Source organism: Musca domestica, unplaced genomic scaffold (assembly GCF_030504385.1).
Source record: "Musca domestica strain aabys unplaced genomic scaffold, Musca_domestica.polishedcontigs.V.1.1 121, whole genome shotgun sequence".
NCBI lineage: Eukaryota > Metazoa > Arthropoda > Insecta > Diptera > Muscidae > Musca > Musca domestica.
The window spans coordinates 1773676-1796994 of record NW_026712156.1 but is presented as its reverse complement, the minus strand read 5'-3'; the positions used below and the strand labels follow the sequence as shown (position 1 = coordinate 1796994).

General features: G+C 34.9%; 2 protein-coding genes across 3 annotated transcripts in view; one reads left to right on the top strand and one right to left on the bottom strand.

Moving 5' to 3' along the window:
* Positions 1-8824, bottom strand: part of LOC101892695 (WD repeat domain phosphoinositide-interacting protein 2) — a 50599-nt gene extending 41775 nt beyond the window's left edge. For both annotated transcript variants that reach the window (XM_059118346.1, XM_059118347.1), the window contains exon 1: positions 8152-8824. In XM_059118346.1, coding sequence (XP_058974329.1) covers positions 8152-8240 — 89 coding nt within the window. In that variant the 5' untranslated portion in view covers positions 8241-8824. The remainder of the gene's footprint in view (positions 1-8151) is intronic.
* Positions 8825-11685: 2861 nt separating this feature from the next.
* Positions 11686-23319, top strand: part of LOC131800688 (tyrosine-protein phosphatase non-receptor type 14-like) — a 35411-nt gene continuing 23777 nt past the window's right edge. The window contains exon 1 of the mRNA XM_059118345.1: positions 11686-12471. Within this exon, the coding sequence (XP_058974328.1) occupies positions 12387-12471 (85 nt within the window). The 5' untranslated portion in view covers positions 11686-12386. The remainder of the gene's footprint in view (positions 12472-23319) is intronic.

Here is a 23319-nt window from a genome sequence, read left to right as displayed (position 1 = left end):
GCATGCGATAAAAAATATGAAAAAATAAAAAAAAATGTCACAAAATACTACAAAATCTATATTTACATCATTATTGGCATATTTTTCAGCGATTTTGTTAGATTTTATACTTATATGTCAAGGGGGCATTCTGAATTGACAAAACTTGTCAAAATCTGTCCAGCCATTCTTGAGATATAAGCATTCTAACTAACATCCCCTTCCTTTGTATATACACATTGTATATATTTCGCTATATATAACCGATATATTTACTATCGGCATCTACGTAACGGTCAGAATTGACCTGTTCGTCTATTTGTGATTTCGCCAGGATTAAAAATATTCGCGGTTTAATGGAAAATTTGACTTTTATTTAACACAAGTGTTGTGGCCTATTTCACCCACTAAATATTACCCGATGACCATCAAAATTGGAAGACTTCTGCCCAGCCCTAAGCTCTAGCCCCATGCTTTGATTGGTCTATAATTGCGACCTGTAGAGCAACTGCAAAATCATGATTTTTTCAGTTTTTGGTCCATTTCAACCCCTAAATATTATGCGATAATCTCAAAAAGAAATTGGGTTCTATTCTGACCCTAGACCCACCTCCATTCTAAATTTCATAAAGATCGGGCCATAATTGCAACCTGTAGAGTGATTACAAATTAACATGGACAGACGGACAGACGGACGGACGGACATACATAGCTAGATCGACTCAGCTCGGCGAGATAGGAAGATCCATATACACTTTCCTATGTGGGAAAGCAATATATCGAGGTGTTACATAATTTTTGGCCCAATCAAACTTATAATATCCACAACACATAGTGTTGTAGGGTATAAAAAATATTTTCAAGTCCTCAAAATGAGAATTTTCAATGATTTTTCCGGGGCCTCAAAAATGTGGATTTTTAAAAATCTTTTCAGCAATTTATAAATATTTTGTAGGACCTAAAAACACGGCATTTTTTTAAAGATCTCAAGGCACAAAATGTTATTTGAATACCCATCACCAATTGGAAAAAAAATGGAAATCTAAAAAAAAAACAAAAAAATAAATAAAATTCTGTTAAAATTTTAAAAAGTACCGTATATAGGGATTTAGCGTTATTTTGGGATCTATACGAAGACGTTGACCTGCACAGACAATTTTCTGTAATAGGCTATAGTACACATTACGAACTTCAAATACCAAATTCTTGAAACAATTTCTGTGAATCATCAAAATACCGAATGTCGGGAGGTACCGTTATATGGGGGCTTTGCGAAGACCAGGACCTGCATACCTATTAGGAAATTCAAACAGGAAATATAAAACAATTCCGGCAAATAATATTGCTAAAATCATCAAAATACCGAATATGGGGGCTATACGAAGACATGGACCTGCATAGCCAATTTTCTGTCACAGGCTGTAGAACCCTGTACCAAATGCAAATACGAAATATGAAACAATTTAGGTGAATAATGTCGCTGAAATCAGCAGAATACCGAATATAGGAGGTACCTATATATGGGAGCTATACGAAGACGTAGACCTGCAAAGCCAATTTTTCTGCCATAGGCTATAGTACCCATTGCAAACTATCATGGCGAGATTTGAAACAATTCCGGTGGATTATTACTCTAAAATCATCAAAATACCTAATATGGGGAGGTAACGTTATATGGGGGCTATACCTAAACGTGGACATATATAGCCCATTTTCAATACCAAAAGTCCTACCGACCAAACACCTATTTGTGTAAAATTTTATCAACCTGCTTCAATTCGTTCGGAAGCTAGAGTGATTTCCACAGAAGTGCAGACAAAAAGACGGTCATCGTTAAATCGACATAGAATTTTATGCTGAAGACGTGGACCTGCATAGCCAATTTTCTGCCACAGGCTGTAAAACCCTGTACCAAATGCAAATACGGAATATGAAACAATTTAGGTGAATAATGTCGCTGAAATCAGCAGAATACGGAATATGGGGAGGTACGGTTATATGGGAGCTATACCTAAACGTGGACATATATAGCCCATTTTCAATACCAAAAGTCCTACCGACCAAACACCCATTTGTGTAAAATTTTATCAACCTGCTTCAATTCGTTCGGAAGCTAGAGTGATTTCCACAGAAGTGCAGACAAACGGACGGTCATTGTTAAATCGACATAGAATTTTATGCTAATCAAGAATATATATACTTTTTGGGGTCTAAAATGTATATTTCGAGGTGTTACAAACTGAATGACAAACTTAATATACCCTCCATATTATGGTGATCTTATATCTTAGAAATTATATCGCGGATCTTTCATTCAAGACATAATTCAAATTTATTTTTGCAAATTTTCAAAATTCTGCATAAATTAATGAGACCCCTGTCTTGGTTCCAAAGCGAATAGGTGGAAAGTCCGACCGGCAAACAGACGCACAGACAGGCGATCTTAGTAAAATCGGCTTAGAATTCTAGGATGATCGCCAATATATAAACTTTAAGGGTGCCTCTGACATTTGTCATTTCATTTCGAGGTGTTACAAACGGATTGATGAACATTGAATCATGGATTCCTCTCGAGGATCTTCATAGAATCACATTCAAAATCAAGATATTTAAATATATAAGAGTGTGGTCTAAAAGTATTTTTAATGGTTTGTACAAAAATGAATACCATAGTGACTTATGTCGAACCGATCCAGAACTGTGACACCAAATCAATTTTACTTGAAGAAAGTTGGCCTAAAAAAACACCAACTCCCAAATTTAAACCGATTATTTGGCGGTATATGAATTTACTATTAGATTCCATATAAACGTAGCCTAGAAGCATATTTGATGCTCTTTCCATAAATTCATAATATATTGACTCATGTCTAGCCATTCTGGCACAGTAAGTCCAAACCAATTTCACTTAGGGGGCGGCTTGTCAGAAAGTGGTCATTTTGAAATTTAAAACCAATTATTTGATTCTATTTCGCAATTTCAATTTAACCAAACGGAACATGCTCCGTAGAAGTATTTTGTATACCCTCTCCAAAAATCTATTCCATATAGAAGCGTTCCATTCGTGGTCAGTGGGTCCAATATTCAATTTCAATTCTGGGCAGTTGACCGGAAAATTGTCAGTTTGCAATTTAAATCCCATTTCTTGCCGGTATATCAAGATATAATTGGAATATGTGAGGACGTGATCTAGAAGCATATTTGAAGCTCTTTTCATAAGTTCAGACTTTAATCGCGCATGTCTAGCCGTTTCGGGACGCTGGGACCAAATTAATCCCACGTGTGGGCTGCTAATGAGAAAGTGGTCAATTTGAATTTTTAAAGCGAATATTTACTTAAATATTTCTATTATTTAAACACGATCCAATTCTAGAAAGATTTTTTATGTCCTATCCAAAAATGTATTCTATATAGAGGCATGCCTAGCGGTTTTGGGACAGGGAGCACAAACAAATTTAACTTGTGCACTGATGGCTAGAAAATGGTCCAGTGGCCAATATTTGCCAGTATTTTAAAATATTTTAGGGCACTAAAGATAGTAGTCATTAAAAAGAATAGTATATTAGTATTTTTGATGCTCTTTGCAAAAATTCGTATTATAGTGATGCACGCCTAGCCATTCCGATACGGTGGAACAAATTTAATTTCACTTGTGGACTATTGGACAGGATGTGACAAAATTGCAATTTAAATCTGATTATTTGTCCGTATATTTAGACATTATTGAAATATCTAAGAACGTGATCTAGAAGCATTCTGGATACTCATTTCAAAAATACATATTGTAGTGATGCAATTCTAACCGTCCCTGGACAGTGGCATCAAACCAATTTCACTTTTAATCTTTTGCTCAGAAAATTGTCTAGTTGTAATTTCAAACCCGTTATTTACCGGTATTCCAAGATAATTTTAGAGCATCCAAGAGAGTACTCTAGTAGCATTGTTAATGCTATTTCCAAAAATGCATATTGCAATAACACAATCCAAGCCGTTTCGGACAGTGGGCACAGACCATTATCACCTTAAACTTGTTGCCTTGAAAATTGCTAAGTTTCAATTTTAAAACGATTATTTTCCGGTATATCGAATTATTACTTGAACCACTAAGAGTGAGATTTAGAAGCATTTTTAATGCTCACTAAACACTGCGCCCAAAATAAATTCACTTCTAAGCCTCTGCCCAGTAAATGGTCAAGTTGCCATTTGAAACCAACCTCGCTTATTTGGATATCTGTTAGCGTGGTGTAGATGCTCTTTTCAAAAATGTATTCTATGTTTATGCACTCCTAGAAGTTCATGGATAGTTCACGGAGCCAAGCCAATTTCAGTTTTAGGTTTTTTTACAGAAAATGTTCAGGTTGCAATTGTAAATCAATTATTTGCCGATATATCGATATTTTATTGGAAAATTCAAGAGACTGGTCTTAGATGAAGTTTGATGCTCTTTCCAAAAAAAAAAAATCACAACATATCGATTCCGCCTTGCCCTTCCTGGACAGTGGGAGAAAACAAATTCTCTTCTAGGTTAAAGGCTAGAAAATGAAAAAAGTGAAAGTTAAAATTTGAAAATTAACAAAATTATAATTTCAACTTACAACGACATTCCATTAAAGAGACGAACTTTAATTTCAAACACTTCTCTGTAAATATTCCATAGCTCACGATTTCCGTTACCTTTTCCAAAATGCATTACAAAAACTTATTTCTTTGCCCCAAGAATTCTTATATATTTTAGACAGCTTATTTAGAAAAGAAACCTTTGTTTGTTATATTGGCAGCAACAAAAAAAATTGCCACTCGCATACATACATCAGAGCCCCCCTGAGTATGTAGGTATGTTTGAAATGCTGTTGGACAAGACAATTGGCAAACAAAAATATAATAATAATTATTATTTAAGAAGCAAGCAAGCAAGCTTCATTGAAAGCTATTCAAACAAATGCTGTTAAATAACGACAAAACTGAGTATTCCGCTCTCGAAAAAAAAATTAAATATTTACACAAAAAATTAATTATGGCAGTTATTGTCATAAGGAGGTGGAAGGAAGTAATAAAACAAATGTTACATTTTTTTGGATGGTGTCTAACTGGAAATGAGAAGAAGTAATATTTATCAGCTTGTAACACCTATCAGCTGTAGGGCCATAGCTAAGAGTCGTATTATTATTCAGGGAGATGTTTGCCAATTAAAGTGTTTCTAATTTGACAAATTGCAATTTTTATGGGCCTCCTTGAACATTTTCTGTGGAATTTTCAAAGTATATATCCAATGGTGCCTATTGGCCAGTATATGGAAAATTGATCCATATATGATGTTGTATCTATTCGAGACCTAATTGGGTAATGAAATCTATTGGGAGTTCCTCGATATTGTACTAATACAGAAGATACGTATATTTACCTGTAGGGACCCAATAAAGACATTCGACAATTTGATGGATGAATCTGGTGCCTGGTGGCCAGAATATTAAAAATTGATCCATATATGATATATATATTCGAGGCCTGACTGGGTCATGAAATCTATTGGGAGTTTCTTCATATTGTATTAATACAGAAGACCCGTATAGTCACCTCTGGGGACCCTAATAAAGGCACTCGACAATTTGATGGATAAATTAGCGTCCGCTTCTTCAGAACAGTAGCCCTTGCGTTGTTTTCAACAAGGCATATGACCTTCTACCATGACGACTTATCTGAAAAGTGTGTCTGTTGATATCCTCATAAAAACTTATAAGTTATGGCTTTAATCGAAATGGTTCGAATTTCGAATATTGAAAATGCAATGGGTATTAGCTCCAACTTTTTTTTGGAATTTTTAGATTCAAAAAAAATCATTTGACAAAAAGTAAAGAAAAGCCAAACGTCGGGCGGGCCGGCTATATGATACCCTACACCAGTATGCATATTTAGTAGAGCTCCCGTAACAAAATAATTTATTTGAAGTAGATCATACCACCTATCAACATTTGGCTTTAGAGCAGTTATAGTTTGGTTTCGGAGGGAACTTATTTATGGGAGTCATATCCAATTCAGAATCGATAAAAAAAAAATATATATTTCGGAGTCGAGTTCCACAAAATGTAGACGTACGTCCCGAAATTCGCTCCATTTGGGCTGATATTAGCCATTAATTGCACAATAAACCAGAAATCGGATTAAGGATATATATGGGAGCTATATCCAAGTCTGAACCGATCTCGATAAAATTTGGCAAACGTTTTTCCGAGCCCTATGAGATATCTGGAACCAAATATCATCGGTGTCGAATGCATATTACGAATGTGAGGGACCTAAACACCAAATCGGATGAAACATATATGTGGGAGCTATAGCTATATCTGAACCGATTTTCACCAAATTTGATGTACTTGCTTCTGCGCTGAATTCGGTTGGATGTGCTAAAATTCAGGTCATTTGGGCTAATATTAGCCATTTGGTGCACAATTAACACGAAATCGGTTGAAGACATATATGGGAGCTAAATCCAAATCTGATCCGACTTCGATAAAATTTGGCAGAGGTATTTCCGAGCTCTATAACATATCTGGTACCTAATATCATCGGTGTCGAATGCATATTACGAATGTGAGGGACTTAAACACCAAATCGGATGAAATATATATGTATATATGGGAGCTATAGCAATATCTGAACCGATTTTCACCAAATTTGATGTGCTTGTTTCTAGACTGAATTCGGTTGGATGTGCCAAAATTCAGGTCATTTGGATACATATTGGCCATTTGGTGCACAATTAACACGAAATCGGTTGAAGATATATGTGGGAGCTACTTCCAAATCTGATCCGATTATCACTAATTTAAATAGGGTTCGTCTTTAGGCCAAACAAATACTGTTTGGAAAATTTCATCTCAATCGGATAATAAATGCGACCTGCATTTTGTTCACAATAATACATGGACTGACGAACGGATGGGTTGACATGCATAAATCGACTCAGAAAGTGATTCTATGAAGATCCTCAAAAGTAACTACGGGTCTATCTCGCTTCCTTTTCCATATTACAAACAAATACCCAAAGCCATAACACCCTTAGGGTATAACCGTTTAAAAATCTAGAATCGGTGGATTTCTGAGAATATTTCCAAAAAATCTGTTGTTCCTCATTTGGAGAATTTTTTCTGATATAAATATCTTTTTTATACCTCTTCTACATCTACAGAGATTTTCTGGCTTAGATGTTCTCAAAAGAAGCCTCACGGGACATTATATCTATAGAAGACCTCCTATAGTACGTCCTCCTATGGAATATCGAACAAATAAAGGAAATTTTTATAAAGAAGATCTCATGCGAGATTGGTATACTTTTATAGTAAACCTTATTTGGATTTTCCAGCCTAAAGACGACGTAATAACAATATTATTTGGCTTCACACGGCTTCTTGGGCTCATGAAATGTTTCATAGCCATCATCATATTTAGAGTAGCCATAGCGGTTGGATCTAAATATATCCCACATCTAATATTAGCCACTTTATTTTTAGAACAAATCCCCGTAACTTTATTTAATTTCCTGCTAAAATCCTTCTCTTCCTCGTCAAGATAGTCAAACCGGTAGTTATTTAAAGGAACTGACATTGTCACAATGTGGTTCAGAATATTCTATTCAACTACTACCCTTCTTTTCCAGGCATTTGTTGTTTTTTAAACAATTCAGGTGAATCACCCCTAATGACCTATGACGAACAAACAAAAAGTGGGGGTGATTGTTGTTTTTTTTTTTCTTTTCACAAACCGCATAGGATACTTATATCTCCTCCACCAAAACAATTTGAAATGTTATCCATTTGTAGACAAATGTTCAGGAGATGGGGGAGGGGGGTTGAAGTAAAGCCAGTTACTTTGCTTCCGATTCCACCCTTACCCAATACTCTTCCAAGTAGACTCGGGTTACAAAATAACAACAACAATAGCAGCACATCGCAACGTAATAACCTTAAGCTGTTGTTGTAGATTCACATAAATCCAAATTCGCATACAAACAACAAGAACAACAACTATGACAGCGATATACATATTTAACAAATATCAAGGTCACACTACTAAGAAATCTGAAATCATCAACAAACTGTAAGAACTGGAAAATAGATTATATGGAGGTATGAACACATCGTTTCACAATTGATACCTCTGGAAAATAAAACTTACGTAAAATCCTGATTAAAATTCATCTCATAGCCTGCCTTAGAGGAGGACAATGATAATGATGAAGTTGCGTTGGTATTGCTCGAAGACATTGTTGGTTCTTCTTCCTGCTGGACACTTTTCTTTTTTTGTATTACTTTCAATTTCAAATTGCCTCAACAGATTTCACAATAATGCTTCGATTAGCTTTGCTATATTTCTCGTTATACTTTCTTTATTTTTATTACAATTTTGCAATAATTTTTAATTTCTCAGCTCTCACAGAACTTCTTCAATTGCTAATTGCTTTTCGTTTACGTTTATTGTAGATTTCTCTATTTAATAAACTTCACTTTTCAACTGCACTTTTTCAACTGCTGAACTAAAAAACAATCAACTTTTTAAAATGTTTATATTTCTTTTGTTTGATTTTGTTCGTTCGTTTTTTTTTTTTTGTGTGTTTCTTCTATGTACTCAATTCTCTATTTCTCTATTGTATCTCTGCTCTGCTCTGTTTGTGTGTTGTGCGCCCAGAGACGTCAGAGTAAATACAAGCAAGCAATTTTGTTTTGTTTTGACTTGAGTTGTTGCTGTTGTTGTTGTTCTATATCTTGTTTTGTTCTGCTTGTATTTGCGTATTATATTTCGTTTCGTATCTATTTTTTTAGTTGTTTTGTTTTGATCTCATCTCCATTGAGGGGAAATGACAAGTAACGTTAGTTCAAATAAAACAGTTCACATTATAAAACTAAAGGGACTAGTTAAATGTCTTCATTCCCTTGAAATCATTTCATCGTTCATTCAATGAACCAAACCATTTTTGGAATTTAAATTTTTGAATGAAAAATTATTCAAATTTGTAAAAATTGTTAAAAAAAATGCATATCATAACAACCTCCGATTGGCGTCGTATAGGAAAACATATACAAATCTGCTTATTTTTAAAGAACCATTTACTTCTTTTGACATATCAATGCTCCTAAGCGTCGATGCATCTACCTTCTTCTACCATGATTCATATGCTTCGTCTGATGTACAAGAGCTTGATTGCGTGAGTAATGGGCTAAGTACATAAGAAGCTTGAAGTCATGGCTAGGCATATGAATGTCAAATTATAATGGAAAACGACGGCTGGATTTTAATGCGGCTCTGTAATTCCTTTGTGAAATGTCACAAAATATGCCTAGCCATGACTTCCAGCTTCTTATGTACTTAGCCCTTAAAAATGTAGGTATTAAGAGCCGTGCTTCGAGAACTATTTAAAATTAGGAACCGCTAACTGGTTGCGTAGATCGTTGGATTTAACGTCTTTAGAATAGTTTTGTGGGACTATGTTAAAGCTTAGGCTGGAAATACATAAAGCGCTTATTTGGCTGGCTTAAGTCATCGGCTGGCTTCTTCGGAAATGAACAAAGGAGCCTGGGGCCAAAATCGAACTAGGTCAACCTAAGACTCCTTTGTTCATCTACGAAGAAGCCAGCCGATTACTTAAGCCAAATATGCGCTTTATGTATTTCCAGCCTTAAGCTGTAAGTACATAAGAAGCTTGAAGTAATGGCTAGGCATATTTTGTGACATTTCATAAAGGGGTTAGAGAGCCGCACTAAAATCTTGCCATCGTTTTGCATTATATTTTTGCATTATAATATGCCTAGCCATGACTTCAAGTTTTTTGTGTACTTGCACCTTTATGACTATACAGACGAGCAGGCTTCTAATGACGCATTGGAACACAATATTCGAGCATTTATTCGTGATGTCCCAAGATAGTTTTTCTTTTTTATAGCTCTTAAAAAACACCCTTTAAAAGGTTTTTTTTTGAATGTTCGTTGTTCATCATTGCTTTTTCTGTCATTGTAGTTCATATTTTTGTATAAAAATAAAAACACGAAAGGAATTGCCACATATTTTCCATTTCCATTTGTTTTACCTCTATTTCCCCATACAAATATAGACTTGCTACAATTAAACTTGCCTAATGTATATTGAGTTAAAGCTGCATTGATTTGTTCATTATCAATATTCACTTCATAGAACTATGACATTATCGTTGAACTAGTTCCTTAAATCTTATGGCTCCACTAATCTTATTTGTATTTTTTGGCTAAATCTTGATTTTCGCTCAATTTATTGTTTGTTGGAAAGACTTAAATTCTGCAACATTGATTTTTATGTGGATTTTTTTCACGCCAAACTTTAAATTAATTAAATTATTTTCTTATTTCATTGTTAAAATATGGCGCACCAAATTCAAATGCGTACCAAAAAATAACTCAGTGCTGCATTTTGTTGGAATATACAGTAAGTTAAACCTGTACATGTAAATAGCCAAATTTTTCATCTTGCCCATGGTAGAAGAATATAAGTATCTGCAACAACTCTTGGGAACATTCATATGTCAAAAATTTTAAATTGTTTTGTCAAAAATAAGCATATCTTTATATGTTTACTTATACGACACAAATCGGAGGTTGTAATAATATGTATTTTCAGCAATTTTTACAAATTTCAATAATTTTTCATTCAAGATTTTCAATTCCAAATTTGGTTTGACAGTTCATTGTCCCAGCAGTTGTGTCGATGCGACTACCTGTATTCTTCTACCACGATCTTGCCTGATTAGTCCAAATTCCACCTTGGTGGCTACGTCAAAATCATCTTGGACTTGGAAAATTTAGGAGCTAAGTTGGAGATATACTCATTTTCGTATCTCCACGTTAAACATTCAATATTTTACCGGAAAAACATTTTGGAAAATGCCTTATATTTTCGAAAATTGAAAAAAACTTAGTAAAATAAAAAAGTGAACCTTCTGCAATTCTTGGTACAATAAAAAGGTATTTATTTTTCTAAGTATGCTCGACTTCTGCCAATTTTATGTATGTATTTATTGTTTTGAAAAATAAAAACAAAATATTTTCAAAATCAATGATTGGAAGAAGCTTTCGTTGCGGGACGCAAATTGAAGCTATTCGCCAGTTTTGCCGTGTAATTGAAAGATCGAACTATTTAGATCTTATTTCTGAAGGAAAATCCAGGTATTTCATTCATTTTTCGCGTTTTCCAAGTTGTATTTTCAAATATATTGTCTTTGTTGTTTTATTATTTTTCGAATAAAATTTTGAAAAAAAATTATAAGACTAGTATATTCATGCATGTGAAGGAACGACACATTATCTTAGTCTCTGTGTGAACGTCGTATTTGCCCTTTGTTTGCAAAATACAAGACAAAGGAGGTCATTGTCAAAATACCAAAATTTGGCTTTGTGCCGTAATCTTCAATAAAAGGCGTATTTTATTTATTTACTGCTCTCTTTTTCCTTTTTATCAATTGTTGTTCTTTTTCATTTCATCGTAGAATAAAAATTTTTCACTCTTGCGTACAGCGTCGAAAAATACAATTCTAATTCAAGACAATTCGTCTTGTGTAAACACCAAGTTATTTGCCGCATTCAACAGGTAAAAACTGGCGCCGTCATAAATTTCATACAACGGCTCCATAGTTTATTTCGGAGGCGTCATTTCAATTGGATTGCATTGCCGCCGTAGGTGCAACAATTTAGTTTGACTCGGTTCTCTGTGTTGGCCACAACACTTTCTTCTTAAATTATTTTTGTTTCTTTCTTTTGATATTTAACGAAAAAGTATCTACGAAAACTAACTAAAATTATAACAAGTGCCTTTAATTACTCGCTAGTAATACGAAACGAATAAGCTAATAATCATAAGAAGTTATTATTTAACATAAAAAAGAAAACTAACACAAGAAAATTTGTAACCTAAACGCGACGCAGCAAACACGTAAAGAAAACCAGAAGACGACAAAAACTCGCAGCCAGACGACAACGTTGACGTTAAACGAAAAAAAGTAGTAGTAGTTGAAAATGTAAATGGAATTCGGTGACGCTCGTCGCTGGCCAAGAATAACAAGAATTCAAGTTAGAATAGAACAAACAACAACAAAACTTAAGACCAACAACAAATAGCTGCTTGGCTAACGTGAGATTCTACCAAAAAGCAAAAGAAAGCTAGCTTGCTACCACAGAGTGTTTTTTGTGGTGTTACGTACCTACGTACATTCCACTGTATGTATGTAGCGCGAGTTGTGTGCGCCTGATATTGTGTGCAGCAGTGTGTTTTTTGGGAAATTTGTGGATTTCTTTTAAATATTCCCAACGAAAAAAGTGTCTTACAACAAGCGAACGCCAACTAAAATTCTACCAACCTGGAGCAGTGGAAAGTCATCAAACATTTGAAAAATGCCTTTAAAATTTCTCAAGAAATGTCGACAATATAATGTGACATCGAAAAGTCTTTTTGTCATATCAGTGCATCATTTATTGGGTGAGTAAAGAATGAGCTAGTGAGTGTAGAGTGCATGTGTTTGTTCGTTTGTGTGTTTGTTGATGGAGATCATAGTGAAGAGATCAATCAATTGCAAAGTGTACAAGTGCCATAATTTAATTGAGAGGGAGGGGGTGGGGGAGTGGAGTCATCTCTTGTCAACCATGCAATTGTTTTTGTGTGCGGGGGTGTCTCTCATTGACTCGGGTATCATGTGCAATGTAATTAGTAGGTGGAGTAGGGCTCACATTACTCTTCTCATTACACACTGTTGTTGTTGTTGTTTTTATTGTTTGTGTTGCAATTCTCCTCACACTAGAGATGGCAAAATTAAGGAATGTCGCCGCCACAGCACAATTGTTTGTATTTGTTGTTATACGACGATGTCTGTCGGAGTCGTTCGTTCCACTTGACTTTCTTTGTTGTCATAAGGGTTCCGTGTACTGAGTGTGGGAGAGAAACAGAGAGTGTTGTGTGGTATTGCACAAAAGAGCAAGTGCATTGACGCTTGATTGTTTTCCTGTTGATTTTCATTGTTGTTCTTGCGCTCCTATTCTGTCAAAGTTACCGAGAGGGCTGGTCATTTGTCAAATTGCAGCCAAGCCATGCATGATTTTGGATAAAATTGATTGGAATTTATTATAAAAAACATATTTTCAACTATTTTCTGGAAGAAATGTATGGGTAAAATAGCCAGTAACGTTTTCAATAAAGTTTTTATCTATTTTTTTTTTACTTTTTTAAGATCAGACGTGCCAAAAATGTAAGACGGCAATGCTTTTAAAGAAACCCCTCCAAGTGGCATAAGGAACGTCGAAAACAGCGATAAATTTGTCCACACCGGAACTTTGGTGAAAATTATCAAGCTCTAAAGACGTTATAGATATTCTCCATTGATTTTTTGATATTCTCCACCATGATTTAATTGCATTCCTATATTTTTATTGCAATTGTTTTCAATCTCCATGACAAATACAATACGCCTTCCATTCCCCGAAAGAGACCTCACAAATGTTAATGTACAGCAAAAAATGCATTCACTCATCAAAATATTTAAACGAAAGCAAAAAAAAAAAAAGAAAAATTACACTAAATTCGTCGACGTCAATGAACACTTTACACCGGTAGGCAGGCAGTGCAGGTGTGTGTTTTTTTTTTTGCACATACATTTTTTCGTCGCAGTCACTGCACGTTCGTGCACATTGCTGCTTTGCGCATGCCTAACCAACCATGTACAGGTGTAGTGATTGCTCTCTGCCAATCGCGCCATCCATTCAGTGTTACAATAAAGGAAAGAAAAAAACCAAAACATTTTTTAAATTCCTTTTATGTGTACAATTGTTTTTTTTTTTTGTGCATTTTGGTGAAATAATTTACGATTTCTTATCATTGAAATGAAGAAAATTTTTGCAATGAAATATTTTTGTTGGGATTTCTTTTATTAAAATTTAATTTTAATTTCATTCATTTCAAACATTGTGTCATTGTTAAGAAATCGAGACATAAAAATATTTTCACAATTTTTTAAGTCTCCTTTTATTTAAAATCTTTACTCTGCCCCAGAAATTGTGATTTTTTGCACTTTAAGCAAATCTCATTTTTTTGTTGGTTGGGCCACTAAAATTGCAAAATTGCAAAGGCTTCCTTTCGGGCTACGTCAGTAGGCTGCACACAAACGGGGACCAATAATAATTTATAAAAATCATCTATTTTTTTAACATATTTTCTTACCATCTGATATAATAGTTTCTGGAAGAATATGGTAAAAATTTTCCCCTCGTTCTTTCTTTCACTGGGACAATAAAGGTATTTATTTGAGCCTCTCTCCACGCCTCCAATGACCCATAGAGCTCCTTCATCCAATGTTTTCTACTGTACTTTTTATTTCCGTCGATTTTTCCAGTACCGCCTAATCGCACTTCATCCTGGATCGAAATGAAAAATACCACTTTGCTGCAGAATTTGCTTCAGACCATTCCAGATTGGCAATATTGGCGGTTTTTATTTAGATATTTATAGTCAAATTACTACACCATAAGAATTAAATTGCCAATATTTGGTAGGCCCACAAATGAGACCGGTCCAGGAAAGTTCCTTTCCTTCCGGACTGGATGAATATACATTTTCCAGTTCTTTTATGGTCCCTTACTTTAAAAGTTAAACGAGGTACATGTGTACTTACCGCCTCAAAGAATGGTCTTTTTATACCCATCCACCATAGTATGGAGGGTATATTAAGTTTGTTATTCCGTTTGTAACACCTGGAAATATACATTCTGTACCACGAGGTACATTTGTACTTACCGCCTCAAAGAATAGTCTTTTTATACCCTCCCCCATAATATGGAGGATAACACCTGGAAATATACATTTTAGACCCCTCAAAGTATATATATGTTTAATCAGCATAAAATTCAATGTCGATACAGCGATGTCCGTCCGTCTGTCCACCTGTGGAAATCACTCTAGATTCTGAACGAAATGTAGTAGGTTGATAAAATTTTACTCAAATATATATTAAGTCTGCCGAAGTTTTGGTATTGAAAATTGGCCATGTAGGTCCACGCCTTCGTTTAGCCCCCATATATCAGTACCTCCCTGTATTCGGTATTTTGATGATTTTAGCGACATTATTTACCGAAATTGTTCCAAATTTGGTATTTTAAGTTCGTAATGGATATTACACAGCCTGTGACGGAAAATTATATTTGCAGGTCCACGTCTTCGTATAGCCCTTATATAACTGTACCTCCCGATATTCGGTATTTTGATGATTTTAGCGACATTATTTACCGAAATTGTTCCAAATTTGGTATTTTAAGTTCGTAATGGATACTACAGACTATGATAGAAAATTGTCTATGCAGGTCCAGGTCTTCTTATAGGTCCCATATATCACTACCTCCCTGTAGTAGGTATTTTTACGATTTTGGGTACAAAATTCACCGAAATTGTTTGAAATTTCGTATTTGAAGTTCATAAAAGGTTCTACAGCATGTGACAGAAAATTGTGTATACAGGTCCAGGTCTTCGTATAAGCCCCATATATCAGTACCTCCCTATATTCGGTATTTTGGCAATTTCAGGTACAATATTCACAGAAATTGTTTGAAATTTCGTATTTGAAATTCCCAAAAGTACTACAGCCTGTGACAGAAAGTTGTCTGTGCATGTTCAGTTCTTCTTATAGGCCCCATATATCACTACCTCCCTGTATTTTGAGTACAAAATTCACCGAAACTGTTTCAAATTTCGTATTTAAAGTTCATAATATGTACTACAGCCTATGACAGAAAATTGTCCATGCGGGTGCAGGTCTTCGTATAGGCCTTTTATATCAGTACCTCCCTATATTCGTTATTTTGTCGATTTTAGGTACAATGTTTACCGAAACTGTTTCAAATTTCGTATTTGAGGTTCCTAACGGGTACTCCAGACTGTGACAGAAAATTGTATAAGCAGGTCCAGGTTCGTATAGCCCCGATATATTCGGTATTTTGATGATTTTAGCTACATTATTCACCGGTTTTTTTAAGTTTCGGTATTTTTAAGACTTTAACAGAATTTTTAACGGAATTTATTTTTTTTTTTTGAAAAATTTCAAGTTTGTTCCATACGGTGGAGGGTATTGAAAGTTCGTCCCGTCCCGAAGTTACTGTTTATACCCTACACCACAAGGTGGTCAGGGTATTATGTCTTTGTGCATTTGTTTGTAACAGGCAAAAGGAAACGAGATAGACCCATAGTTCCTTTTGAGGATCTGCATAGAATCACATTCTGAGTCGATTTATGCATGTCCGTCCGTCCGTCTGTCCGTCCGTCCGTCCGTCCGTCTGTCCATGTATTTTTGTAAACAAAGTACAGGTCGCATTTATTGCCCGATCCAGATGAAATTTTGCAACGATCTTTTGTTTGGTCCAAGGACGAACCCTATTGAAATTGGAGATAATCGGTAAAAATTTAGATATAGCTCCCATATATATCTTCGTCCGATTTGCCTTTTATTGTGCACCAAACGTTTAATATCAGCCCGAATTTTATGGAATTTTGCACATACAACCAACTTAGGCCTGAAAATAAGTATGCCAAATTTTATCGAAATCGGTTCAGATATAGCTATAGCTCCCATATATATTGTTCATCCGATTTGTTATTTTTGTCCACCGCCGCCGTAATATGCACTATGCAACAACAATATTTGGGGAAATATATCAAATGCAGCTCAGAAATACATTTGCTAAATTTTATCGAGATCGGTTCAGATTTGGATATAGCTCCCATATATAACTTCGTCCGATTTACCTTTTATTCTGCACCAAATGTCTAATATTTGTCCAAATGGGATGGAATTTGGCACTTACGACCGAATTGAGACTAGAAGCTAGTATGTCAAATTTGGTGAAGATCGGTTCAGATATAGCTATAGCTCCCATATATATTGTTCATCCGATTTGTTATATTTGTTACCCACAGCCGTAATATGCACTCCGTAACAACGATATTCAGGGAAATATATCAAATACAGCTCAGAAATATCTTTGCCAAATTTTATCGAGATCGGTTCAGATTTGGATATAGCTCCCTTATATATCTTTATCCGATTTCAAATTAATTGTGCACCAAAGGGGCATTACAATTCCGAATTTAAAAGATACAAATGCTTCGGCATATTTAGTCCTTTGAACATTAAATTATAATTATAATCATAGCGTGTATGATTGAATTCTCCCATAAAAACTTTTAATTGTTATGTGGAGGGTGGTGTAGGGTATCATAAAGTCGGCCCCGCCCGACTTTAAGACTTTCTTTACTGGTTTTTTACTTGTTATTTCCAATATTGCTCTCGTATATTTAATCGATTTTTCCCGTATATCTAAATCTTACTATATCCTGAAATGAACTGAAAGCAACCACTTCCCTTTGGTAGACCTAAGAGTGAGACGAGTCTAGATAGGTTCCTTTCCAGGGGCCCCTAATGGCCTTCTTTTCGAATTACTGGAGTTTTATCAACAATTCGGGTCGATGCTGGGTTGAGGTTCTCGGGGAGGGGAGTACTTACCTCCGAATTCGAATTTTCTACAAATGTTTCACTCAAGTTTAGGCAAATTTGTGATTGTAGTTACTAAAATATTGAAAATCGCTAAAAGCAATATCGAGTTTGAGAAAGCACTGCAGTTCCAGGCCCCTAAGATGCCAACGACTCTGTCTCATTCATGCCAACGACTATGACTGGTCCTTTAAATCAAAATCCATCAAAATGAATTTAAAAGCTAATAAAATAAATAGGAAGCAAATGATTGCCCATAAAAAGCTACGAATTGCATAACCTTTTAAGGAGAGGATAAATCGCTTATGATGAATATACATTTTCAATTAAATTATTCAGCAATCAAAATTGGTGCGTTACACATCTCAATTTGGCCAGCAATTTTTTTATTGTCATTTCATTCTTTTGGTAGCTCTTAAAAATATGGTGTCTATGATAAATTTCCAAGCATTTTTCCTTCCGAGCTTTATTCGATTATAAATTATCTTTATGTGACATGCCAGCCAACAATATCTCTGTAGCCATGTCATACCTTTCTACCACAAATTATTAAATATTTCCATATAAGAGAGTTTTGTTGTTGGAGTATTTGACAAAAAAAAAAAAAAAAAAAAAAAAAAACACCCAATGAATATTTAGAATTCTCTAAATTCTAATTTGTATGCAAAGCCAGAGACTTGTGTAGATGGCTTGGCTTGCTGGCTATTGGGCTGCTGCCGCTGCTCGTTGGTTGGTTCATGACTTTGTTGCCTGGCATTATTACCATTAATAGTGGTGTTGTTGTGTGTTTTTTTTATTGATTTTGAGTTTATATTTTCTAAACGATATTTGTTTCATATTAGTTTTGCTTTTAATTTATTAATATTTTTTCTGTTTTATTGATATTTGTTGTCACCTATGGTCGTGATTCAATTTTGTTTTTGTGTGTCTTGACTCCCTGTTCAGTTGCTGATTTTCTATATTTATTGTTCTTATATTTTTTATTGTGGTAATTTTTATTACAAATATTGTGACTTTTTTTCAATCTTGGAATGTTTGTTTTGTCATTGGGATAAATGTTCTTTTGATGTGGCTCTCGAATGGATGGCGGATCTAAAATTAAGGGGTTATAATTGAGGAATTTATTATTTAAAATTAAGGCCAGATACTCAGTTGATGCTATGGCCTGTTGGTGATCTACGTAGGGACAGTTGGTGTAGGGTATAAAAATAACTACTACAACTTCTCGTAGGACTCTGATAGACCCTAGCATCTGGCCTTCATTTTCTATAATGAATTCCTGAATGGTAGCTCCTTAGTGTATAGTGTGTGCATTTTTTGTAACAACGTGAAGGAAGCGAGATAGCCCCGTATTTACTTTTGAGGATACTAATAGAATCACTTTCTGAGTCGACTTACGCATGTTAGTCCCTACGTCCGTCTGTCTGTCCATGTATTCTTGTGAACAAAATACATTTTGCATTTATCATCCGATTGAGATGAAATTTTCCAATCAAAATTTATTTGGTCCAAGGACGAACCCCATTGAAATTGGTGATAATCGGATCAGATTTAGATATAGCTCCCATATATATCTTCAACCGATTTCGAGTTAATTGTGCACTAAATGGCCAATATCTGTCCAAATGACCTGAATTTTGGCACATCCGACCGAATTAAGTCTAGAAGCAAGTACATAAAATTTGGTGAAAATCGGTTCAGATATAGCTATAGCTCCCATATATATGTTTCATTCGATTTGGTGTTAAAGTCCCTCACATTCGTAATATGTACCCCACAAGAATGATGTTTGGTGCCAGATATCTTATAGAGCTCGGAAATACCTCCCCCAAATTTTAACAAGATCGGTTCAGATTTGAAAATAGCTGCCATATATATCTTCAACAGATTTTGGGTTAATTGTGCACCATATGGCCAATATAAGTCCAGATGACCTGAATTTTGACACATACGACCGAATCGGTTCAGATATAGCCAAAACTCCCATATATATGTTTCATCCGATTTGGTGTTTAAGTCCCTCGCATTCGTAATATGCATTCGACAGCAATGATGTCTCGTACCAGATATCTTATAGAGCTCGGAAATACCTTGGCCTTATTTTATCGAGATCGGCTAAGATTTGGATATAACCCCCATATATATCATTAATCCGATTTCAGGCTCGGATACATATTTTTATACCCTCCACCTTGGAAAGAAGGGTATATTAACTTTGTCATTTCGCTTGTAACATCCTTAAATATTCGTCGTAGACCCCATAAAGTACATATATTCATAATCAACATAATCAGCGTATTTTGATGATTTATGCCACATTTTTCACGGATTTGTCTGAAAATTGGTATTTGTATGTCATAAGGGGTCCTTGTACGTGTGGCAAAACGTTGCATGTATAGGTCCACGTTTTGGTATAACCCCCATATAAAGGTATTTCCCGATATTCGGTATTTTGATTATTTCTGCCACATTTTTTCACGGATTTGTCTAACGGGTTCCAGCTCCGGTAGCGACACATTGCATGTATGGGTCCACGATTTAGTATAGCCCCCATATAACGGTACCTCCCGATATTCGGTATTTTGATGGTTTTTGTCACATTTTTGCACTGATTTGTCTAAAATTGGTATTTGTGGGTCGTAATGGGTCCTAGTTCGTGTGGCGAAATATTGTATGTATAGGTCCACGTTTTGGTATAGTCCTCCTATAACGGTACCTCCCAATATTCGGTATTTTGATGATTTTTGACACATTTTTTTTCACGAATTTCTCTTAAAATTGGTAGTTGTAGATCATAATGGGTCCCAGTTCGTGTGACGGGTCACTGTAATTATAGGTCCACGTTTTGGTATAGCCCCCATATAACGGTACCTCCCGATATTCGATATTTTGATAATTTTTGCCACATATTTTCGCGGATTGGTCTAAAAATTGGTATTTGTAGGTCATAATGGGTTCTAGCTCCGTTGGCGAAACATTGCATGTGTAGGTCCACGATTTGGTATAGCCCCCATATAACGATACCTCCCAATATTCGGCATTTTAATGGTTGTTGTCACATTTCTTCTAATGTTTCCTTGACCCTAAGGTGGAGGGTATTAAAAGTTTGGCCCGGTCGAACTTAATGTTTTTTTCTTGTTCTAATATAATTCTTCTCGAAGTCATATCATGCACTCTATAGCAATGTTATTTGGTAACAAATGTTTTTCTGCACAGAAAGAGAAAGTATATTCCGATTTTGCTCCAACTTTGCAAATCCTAATAATTGCTTCAGTGCTACGTCAGGTGCGAAAATGGACAATATCGGTCCACTCCATCAAGTACCTCCCCCACAAAAGTTCAAAATTTTAAATAATTATAACTCTTATAAAATGTGATGGTAACAGTCCGATTGTCTCCAAATTACACAGATCACAATATTTTTATTAACCCATGGTCTGCTGCGAAGACGGGATATATCGACTTTACTCGCTCTGGTACCAAAGGGTCAACATTTTGAATATCCTTGAAGCTCATAAAACACGAAATTAACATCCGATTTCATTCAGACCTTGCACATCCTAATACTTCTACCAACACAAGATGTGTTATAAAGATGGTATAAATCGGATCATTCCTTCTGGTACCTTCTCCACAAATGGTCAAAGTTTTGAATAACGATTATAAAATACATAATAAGCATCCGGTTCTCTTCATATTTCACTCATCCCATTATTTCTACTAAAACAAGATCTGTTGCGAAGATGGGGTGTATCAGTCCACTTCCTTTGGTAACTCGCCTACAAAAAGTCAAAATTTTTAATGGATTTTCAAGTTTATAAAACGCGAAATTTACATCCGATTCCATTCAGACTTGGTACATCTCGATATTTCCGTCAACACAGGATGTGTTATAAATGTGGTAGAGATCGAATCATTCCTTCTGGTACCTCCCTCACAAAGGTACAAATTTTTGAATTACCAAAATGATTATAAAATTGGAAATAAGCATCCGGTTCTCTTCATATTTCACATGTACCATTATTTCTCTAACTCAAGATCTGGTGAGAAGATGGAATATATCGGTTCACTCCTTCTGGTACATCCCCCACAAAGAGTCAAATTTTGAATGTCCTTGAAGCTCATAAAACACGATCACACTCCAATATTTCTATCAACACAAGATCTGTTATAAGGATGGCAGAGATCAGACCATTCCTTATGGTACCTACCCCACATTGGAAAAACAAAAAGTTCAAAGAAAGCGAAATAAGCATCCAACTCTCTTCAAATTTCGCACATACAAACATTTATGCTAACACAAGATCTCTTGTGAAGATTCGCATACCCTTCTAATACCTCACCCACAAAGATTCACAATTTTCAATATTTTTATCTGTCATAATTCGGGAAAAAAAAGTCAGCGATTCTTTACAACTTGCTATATCTAATTATTTCTCTCAACAAGAAACCCGAGATGATAATGAAATTTATGGTTTCGCATAAAATTGGATATAAATGTTGGATTGTCTCGTTATTTTGCCCATGCTAATATTTGTATCTGTATTAAATGGTATGAAAATGGATTTCTTCGGTCGATAATATCTGGAACCTCCCTCACATTTTAACTTTTTCTAAAAATTATCACATATTTCATATAAAATGAAGTAGGTAGTCAATATAGTCCAAACCATGTCGCATGTCTTAATATTTATATTATATTTATTTAGGTCCGATACGAAATGGACAATATTGGCCCATCCCTTTTGGAACCTACTCCATAGAGGGTCAACAATTCGTATAATCATAACATAAATGAAAATATATTTAAATAATCGAACATTGGCTGAGGGTATACATCTGTCGGCAAAACCGACTGATACTTTTTAACCTGTTTTTTTGTACTTTTTTTAAGGAAAAATTAATTTTCTTCCTAATCGACGTTTCCTTCCAAAATGGTTTTGAAATGTGTTTTTGGGTATTTCTGCCATTAGGTGGAGGATGTATTAATTTTGCCATTACCTTTACATTTCCTGGAAATTTTCATTATGGACTTGAGTACCAACGAGTAATTAGTCTATAATTTTCCATAACTCATCACACGACCATCGTTACAAAGAATTTTGTCGCCATACTTTGTGTTTGATTTAAAATTCACATTCGTTATAAAAAATCTATAAGGAAAAGTATACATATAGACACAATTAATTGCTGTGCATGGGCTAGAAGAAAATAACATATCTATTTGTCATGATTCTATATAATTATATTGCACAATGGATGGAAAAATTATTTACCTTAGACGCCTAAGCGATTTGTGTATTATTTAATAAAGAGTTGGATGACTGCATCGAAAGTTGATGATTAGTAGTGACATTGTGTGGGAAATGGATTTGGACTCAGTGTGATCATAGGAAACGTTTGACATGCGTTGCTAAAAATAAATTAGGCCTAATTATGGCTGAAACTCTTTTCTACTACTGCTGTAATTTGTGCTTCTCTTACTCCAGGGTCCGGATATATTATTAAATTCTTCTGCTCCAATTTGTTGTATAACAATCGCCAATATAAATAAGTGTAGTTTTAATCTTTAAGCTTACAAAGCCGATTGTAATAAAGTGCATTTACAAAAAAAAAAGTGTAAATATGACAAACAACAAAAAATCCATTATAAGTATTAATCGGCTTTATCGACAGATGTATACCCTCATCTAATGTTCGATTATTTAAATCTATGTTGACTTCTGTTATGATTATTCAAATTGTTGACTCTTTATGAAGTAGGTCCCCAAGGAATGGGCCAATATTCTTCATTTTGTATC